Source organism: Muscardinus avellanarius, assembly GCF_963383645.1.
Source record: "Muscardinus avellanarius genome assembly, chromosome: 11".
In the NCBI taxonomy this organism is placed as follows: domain Eukaryota; kingdom Metazoa; phylum Chordata; class Mammalia; order Rodentia; family Gliridae; genus Muscardinus; species Muscardinus avellanarius.
Genome location: NC_137797.1, coordinates 92892173 through 92900383, shown reverse-complemented (window position 1 = coordinate 92900383; position 8211 = coordinate 92892173). Strand labels below are relative to the sequence as shown.

The following is an 8211-nucleotide window of genomic DNA, read 5'->3' as shown; positions in this document are numbered from 1 at the left end:
AACATACTCCTTACTCCAGGCAGCCAATTGCATGGTTACAAAAAGGAAGGAAGAAAGAATGGACTTGGGAGAACAGTATCACAAGGAAGTATTACAAATACCATTCTCTAGATGGGAAATCAGGCACAAGGACATTACCCACAGAGCTTTGAGGGAGCATGAAACAACCAGGGAGGCTCAGCATTTGCGAGCTTGCCTGGGAGAAGGCACGGGGGCTGTGAGCTGGTGCTGCTGCCTTTCCACCCCCCAGCTCTCAGTAGACGGGATCTGCTGCAGCCAGCACTATCTGCAAACAAGCTGGAGAGGGGATTCTGAGGAACACAGTTCAGCCATGCCAAGCTGACACGCCCCAGAGACATCACACACTCCCCAAGTCCCAACCCTTAGAGTCTCTTAAGAGGTTATAACTTTTAATCACTGCCCTTCTTTTAAATGAAAATAATTATAATGATTTAATAAGTGATCATTGTTCTGCCCTGACCAGACCTGACGTAAGAGTTGCCACAAAAGCAGTGGCAGGGGAGTTCCCTGAAAGGAGCCCACTAATCATTCTAAGATGCAGTCAGTGGGACTCCAAAGAAGGAAACTCTAAATGCCACAGTGATGGGATTTATGTTCAGGGGCTACAGCATATACTTATGGTGGACAGGGAGAGAAAGGGATGCTCTACGTAGAAATGACCCCAGCAAGAGACCTCAAAATGGAGTTTATATGGGGCTGAAGGAACCTGGCTCAGGGCTGAGGCTGGGTTGCTTTAGTGTTTTGGGGAAGCAACCTCCACACCCTTATCAGTGCTTGGGAGTGGTCAAGGTCCCCACTAGGCTTCAGGCTCACAGGGAAAACATGCACCCAGCCTGGTCAGACAGCAGGCCGGACACCTGTGTTCCTTGGTCAAGAAAGAGAATAAGTGGGGGAAACTGTGGGACCCAACAATTATTATTTAGCAGAGTGAACAAGGATTTGGAACAAAGCTTTGGAACGACTTTCTAAAATGAACTGGAATGGCCAGGCCTGGTGGCACACACTTGTAATCCCAGCAGTTGGGAGGCTGAAACAGGAGAATTACAGGTTTTCACCCAGGCTCAGCTACTTAGTGATTTCCCCTGCAACTTACACCAGACCCTGTTTCAAAAATAAACAATAAAAGATGGGGCTGCCGGGAGTGGTGGCGCACACTTGTAATCCCCGTGCTTGGTAGGCAGAGACAGGAGGATCGTGCAGGTTCGGAGCCAGCCCCGCGCGCTGGCTTAGGAGACCCTGTTTCCAAAAAAATAGGTCTGGGAGTGTAGCCCAGAGGTAGAAGGGTTTCCAGGAACCCCAGTACCACCAACAACAACAAAAAAAAAAAAAATGGGGCTGGGGATGTAGCTCAGAGATAGAAGGCCCCTGGGTTCAACTCCCAAACTGCAAAAATAAAAAATAAAATATAATGAACTGGAATGGACTCAAGTTCCCTCAATGGTAGTGTCACTTCCTGGTGGCAATATGATGTGCTTTCCTGAGTGACAGAGGGGTGGGGGCGGGCGCCATGCAGACACGCTCTCACCTGCTGTCTCAACAGGTCCGTGGAAGGGAGTCGCACTGGGGCTTTCACACAGCATGTGTGGAGGTGGGATAGGAAACCAAGTTCCAGGCTGTTCCCTGTTGTCATGGAGACCTGTCCTGTTGTTGAAGGACATGTTTCCAGAGCAGTTGCTGTCACTCAGGCTTACTCCCACACTCAAGAAGGCAGCCACCCTCAGGGTGAGAAAGTGGTTGGGCTAATATAGCTGGGCATGGTGGCGCACGCTTGTAATCCCAGCATTTGGGAGGCTGAGACAGGAGAATCTCAGTTCGAGGACAGCCTCAACTACTACTTAGTGAGGCCCTTTGCAACTCAGTGAGACTCTGTTTCAAAATAAAGAATAAAAAATAGGGCTAGGGGTGTAGCTTGGACGTAGAATGTCCCTGTGTTCCATCCCCAGTACTGCCAAAAAAAAAAAAAAAAAGTGGTTAGTGGTTGGGCTAAAAGACGTACTCAACCACAGCCAGCAAGCCCAATGAGGGAAGGGCTAGGAGCAAAATGGACTTTCTGAGCTCAAGACTGGCTCCTGAGGTTCCAAACAAAGCAGCACTTCCTATTAGAAGTCCGGGTGGGGGGGGGGTGTGCACGGCACCTGGGAAAAGCCCTGGTCCCTGACTTGAATATTCGGAGTGATTCATAAACATCCGGCTTCGGACAGACTTAGTTTTTAGACTTTGGGGCTTGGGTATCTGCTGACCCTTCATTTAAGTTGCCACTTACACAAGGAACTCAGAAAATCTTAAAACTAATATTTCCTTTTAATGATACTCATTATTATCTGCTTCCCATTTGACAGTCTTAAAGAGGCGTTTCTTTCTCTCCGGGGCTCTGAGACCGAAAACTTTGAAGAAGTTTGAGCTCATCTGACTCATCCTAGACGTGCTGGAGACCCGAGGCTTCAAATCTTCGTCCATTTTTTTCAGGATAGTGCAGGCTATCTTCTGGATAAACTTCAGATCAGTCTTCACGCAATCAAGAGCTGAAACCACAGAGAGGTCCGTCACCTCCGGCCTGGGTCCCCAAGGAACATCCACCCGATTCCACACTGTCCCTCCCCACACGGCAGGCCACTGTTGGCATAATTCCACGTGGAAACATCTGGTCACTGTAAAAGAAATACTTGTTTCACTGCAGAAAGCATTTCACACAAAAATTGTTGTAGAAAAAAGGAAAGGTAATTAGAGTGTGACCGTATGCACCTGGAGGCCAGGGATCTCTTGAGCCCAGGAGTTCCTGGTCAGCCTGGGCAACAGAATGAGATCCCATCTCAAAAGAAAGGGGGAAAAAGAAAATTACTCACCCCTAGAATATACTGCTAATATTTTAGTATTTATCTTTGCATTGCTTTTTTTTTTTAATTTTGTTGGCACTGGAGATTAGACTCAGGAACATTGTACCTCCAAGATACAACATCCCTTCCCTCTTTAAGTACTGGGGATTGAACCCAGGGACAATCTACAGCCCCGTGTGTGTGTGTGTGTGTGTGTGTGTGTGTGTGTGTGTGTGTGTGTGTGTTTTACTGGGGATTAAGGCCAGAGATATTCTATCTCCAGGCTACATCCCCAGCCCAGCCCTATTTTTTAAATTATTAATTTGAAATAGGGTCTTGCTAGGTTGATGACAGTCTCACTACTTTTTCTAAGGCTGTCCTTGAACCTGCAATCTTCCTATCTTAGCCACCCAAATAGTAAGATTACAGGCATGTAATCTGCCACCATGCTCTGCTTTTTTTTTTTTTTTTTAATTGGGTCTAGATTGCTAAGAGTCTCACCAGATTGCTGAGGCTGGTCTTAAACCTGCAATCCTCCTGTCCCTGCCTCCCAAATACTAGGATTACAGATGTGTGTTCCCACTCCTGGCACACTGGTTTTTCTTTTCCAATACATAGGATAGAATTTTGTTTTGCAAAATAAGATTGACATTTTTCTCCCCATAAAATATTCCTCTATGCAGTGTAATATCACAATTCTATCACTTTTTTATGAACTCCCATTACTAAAAAATTAAATTGCCTGCAATTTCATTGTTATAACTAAAAATTGTTATAACTAATTTCGTTGTTATAACTAAAATTAACTGCTACCTATTGAGAACTTACTATCATCAGACACTGTGCTAGGTGCTGTTTTACAGTCGAGAACAAGAAAGACAAATTTCCCACCTTTGATAAATTAACATTCTACTGGCAGAAAGACAAGTAAGCAAAAATTCAGTACAAAGAAGGAAACTGATGAGAGAGAATGACTGGGAGGACCCTCATAGCCAGGCCAGTCAGGGCGTGCTGCTCTGAGAAGATGGGGTCTGCGCAAGAGCTGAAGGGTGAGCCAGCTCCTGAGACTTGACTGCAGCAGGAGGCCCAAGAGGAGCTGGGTGTGGTCAATCCGTGCTGTGGAGCACCCGTGTGTTATTCTGCAGCTTTGTGGGGCAGAGGGGGCCATGTAGGCTAAGGCTATAGAGGCAGAGGCCAGATCAAGAGAGGAACAAGCTAGAACAAGAACACAGGGAAGCGTTTGAAGGGACTTAAGTGAGGAGGTTACTCGAGTCAGACGCGGGCTGCCATGTGGACAACAGTGTTGGAGGTGGAAAGGCGCAAGGGGGTGTTGGAGGTGGTTACCATGGTCCACTTAGAAAACCGTGGGGCCTTAGGGTGGGAACAGAGGTGGTGGACAAAAGGCAATTACTTAGCATGAAAAGGATGAGGACAGCAGGAAGAATCTTGGCTCAAAGAAACTTTTCGGCATTAGGCCTTTAAACCCATCCAATTACACAGCACCATGTTGAATTCATTTATACCCAAAACAGAAGAAAAGAGCTGTGCTTTAAGCTATACAAAAAAAAAAAAAAAAAAGGTGTAAGTCGTTTGAAAAAGCATTTCTTGACCACAAGAAGTGCTGGGCACTAGCACTAGATGTAGTAAGTGTGGCTGGAATTTCCTTCAAAAAGTGTCCTCCTGTCTAGGTGACATGGTCAGGAGATAATACCTGCTGTAACTACGGCTGGGACCATAGGCAAAGCAAGGCTCTGGGAGACTGTGGCTCTATCCTGTTATACTTCCCCTGAGTCTCCTTGTGGGCTGGGAGTAGGGATCAACGGAACAGCAGAGACCTCGATTGTAAAACCAAGGAGAAGGTATCAGAGGTACAACAGGCAATTCTCAGAATTGCAGCTAGGATGAGGGTCAAAGGGGATTATTTCCTAGTTGTCAGGGTCCTTGATGTAGCATGGCTGCTCTCTGAGATGCAACCAATAAGTTCATTTTTCCTCACTTGTAATTCCAAATATATTCCCTACCTACCACCCCAATATCATCTCACTCCTTGGCCCAGAATACTGAATCAATTCAACAAATATGTATTGTGGGACATGTACGTGCTGAGCAAAGCTCAATGCTTGACATGCATTTTAATTCAATATTTACAACTAGGGTTGAGAGTTTCCTTCTTCCCATGGGAAGGGAATGGGGTAAGGATCGGGTAGGGGCTAACTGGGTGATATGTGCATGTACGTCTACACAAGTTTTTTTTTTTTTACCACATTATGATGTATGAATACAATGCACCAATTAAAAAAAAGAATACAAAAACACTAGGATTGATATCAACAGCACTTTAAAGGGTATCACTTAGAAACATATACTAAGATATTTGTAGATGAACTAACATGAGGTCAGGGGTTTGATTCAGAGTAATCCTGGCAGGGAGAGGATGTACGTGGGGAAGCAGAAAACAAAGGTGACCAGGAGTGGATATTTGCTGTAACTTGCGATGGGTACATGGGAGTTCATAACACTGTTTTCTACACTTCTGGAGAGAACTAAAAAGAAAAATCTTGCCAGGCATGGTGGCACACGCTTGTAATCTCTGCGCTTGGGAGGCAGAGACAGGAGGATCGCGCAGGTCCAAAGCCCCTCACTGGCTTAAGAGACCCTGTTTCCAAATAAAAATATAAAACAGGTCTGGGAGTGTAGCCCAGAGGTAAAAGGGTTCCATCACCAATACCACCAAAAAGAAAAAAAAAAGAAAAGAAAAATCTTAAAACAGCCAAAATATGGATAACTTACAAAAAAATGAGAAAGAAATAAAAAGTTAGAATGAAACTCAGGCTCATGGATCACTAGAAAGCAAGCCGGAAGACATTACTTATCTTGAAAGTGATAAGAAGAAATAATTGTTTACTTAGAATTGTGTCACCAGTAAACTTATCTTTCAAAAATGAGAATAAGAGTGAATTCTTACAACAAACACCAAGCACGCCGCCTCTACATCAGCACCAAAGAAACTTCTAGAGGATGTACTCCCGGATAAAGAAAAGCATTCCCTAAAGGATGGTCGGTCAGTGAAGCAAAAAAGAATGATGAGAAATATCTGAACTTAAAATTGCTTGTATAAAATAACATCATTTAAATTCTGGGTTAAAGAAAGTGAAAACTAAAATATGGGTTAAGCAAAGCCAACAGGTTAAGTGCCATAGTTTGAGTGTTTAATGTTACAAAAAGGCTTCTGTGGTAGAGACGTGGCTGCCAGTCTGCAACACTGATGGAGATGGAGGAGCTCTAGGGGCTGGGGCCACGTGGGAAGTCTGCAGTCATCTGATCTGTGTCTCCAAGTGGGCTATGGGACCACAGCCCCTTCCCCTTCCTCTTCCTTTTCCTCTGTTTTGCTTCCTGGCAACGTGAGGTAAATACTTTGCTCCACTACATGTTCCCACCTTGATGTGCTCAGCCTTAACACAGGACTAAAGTAGAAGGACCAATTGTTCATGAACCCAATATTCAAAACTATTAAAATAAACCTTCTTTTATTCATTTGACGTATCTTGGATATTTATTACAGTAAAAGCTGACCTACACAATATAACATAGATTATGTTTGTATATTTCATATATATATATATATATATATATATATATATATAATGTATATATATGAATATATATTATATATTCCCAGGAAAACAATACAGGACTTAACAAACAGGCAGCAGAGAAGGGAGACGAAGACTGGGTAGAGAATAAATGGAAATGTATCCTCACTGATGACTGTATCCTTTTTTATTTTCAAAGAAACTATATTCATAAATTTCTTTTATAAGTATAAATATAATATTACAATACACTCAAAGAACAACACAACACAACACTGCATGCTCTTCAGGAGCAGCGACCGTCCGTATTGAACACCACTGCACCGAGAGCACCGAGAGCACATAATCAGTGTTTAGTGACCGCAAGGATGCATCACCAATTTGGTGAGGAGGGGTTTCTATCTTAATAGGAAGACAACGGATAAGTTGTTTCTTCCTCTTGCTTTTCTCCATTCTATGCTTTTCCATTTTATATTTATATGAAAAAAATCAACTTTAAACGAAGGAAACATGCCCTTGGTCAATTTTTCCGCCCTCCATTAGACTGTACCCCACCCTGGTGGGACCCGGAAGGCTGGCAGAGACTCACCGTCCTGTATCAGCTGCACGTCATCCTCATGGATGTGCTGCATGTTTATGCTCTTAGTTGTCAATCCTAGAGATGGAAGAGAAGTCAAGTCCTTTCCAGAGTTCCTGGGCCCTCGGGCTGTCCCTTTCTCTAGGCTCAGTGAACAAGAACGAGCAGTGTCAAAAAGAAATATATCTTTTTTGGGGGGGGAGGATTGAACCTAGGGACATTGTCCCTCCCAGCTATACCCCTAGCTCTTTCTTATTTTGAAACAAGTTCTCAGCTAAGATGCTGAGACTATTCTCAAACCTGAAGTCCTCCTGTCGCAGCCTCCCAGGTACTGGGATTACAGGCATGTGTCACCACACCCAGCTTAGCAAGGAATATATCTATGAGATTCCCGGCAACCTGAACGTCAGTGTCTTACCAAAGGAGCAACCCTATGGGCCACTACAACCCCTAAATTATTGCCCAAAGGTTAATAAGCATCATCCGGGATGATGAACTTTTTGGGGTTCCTCCATCAACAGAAAGATGGACAAGGGCACAAGGCAATTGATTTGTAAAAATGAAATATGCATTGCCAATCAATATAGAGAAATTTAACCTGGCTACTGAAAATATTATTAATCAAAAGAAGATATTGTGTTTCACCTATCAAGTTGGTGATGACTTACAAAGCATTGCCCAAGGTTGGCAAATGTCTGTGGAAATGCATATGCACGTACAGTACTGGTAAGAGTGAAAAATGAGCCGGGCGGGGTGGCGCACGCTTGTAATCCTAGCATTTGGGAGGCCGAGACAGGAGGATCGCGTTTCCTGGCCAGCCTCAGCTACTACTTAGTGAGGCCCTCTGCAACTCAGTGAGACCCTGGTTCAAAATAAAGAAAAAATAGGGCTGGGGGTATAGCTTGGAGGTAGAATACCCCTAGGTTTCATCCCCAGTACTGCAAAAAAAAAAAAAAAAGTAAAAAATGATTTCAATTTTCAGAGAGGAGGTTGGCAATAAATATCAAAATATTTAAAAATTTACATGCCTTTTAGGTTTAGTGATTCCACTTGAAATTTGTCTTAAATAATCATGATAGCATGCAGAAATTTAAGTACCACCCCCCCCACCCTGTTCTAAAAACCATAAAAAGTGACACAGTCTCAGTAGTCAAAAGTATAAGCCAGGCATGGTGGTTTGAGACCAGCCTCAGCTACTTAGGCCCTT

At 43.8% G+C, this 8211-nt stretch overlaps 1 protein-coding gene across 1 annotated transcript in view; it reads right to left on the bottom strand.

The window, feature by feature from the left end:
* Positions 1 to 1445: 1445 nt before the first annotated feature.
* LOC308269583 (maestro heat-like repeat-containing protein family member 1) overlaps positions 1446 to 8211 on the bottom strand; it is a gene marked incomplete at both ends in the record, with an annotated part of 61498 nt that continues 54732 nt past the window's right edge. The window contains 3 exons of the mRNA XM_080704950.1: positions 1446 to 1498; positions 2400 to 2543; positions 7017 to 7082. Coding sequence (XP_080561076.1) covers positions 1446 to 1498; positions 2400 to 2543; positions 7017 to 7082 — 263 coding nt within the window. The remainder of the gene's footprint in view (positions 1499 to 2399; positions 2544 to 7016; positions 7083 to 8211) is intronic.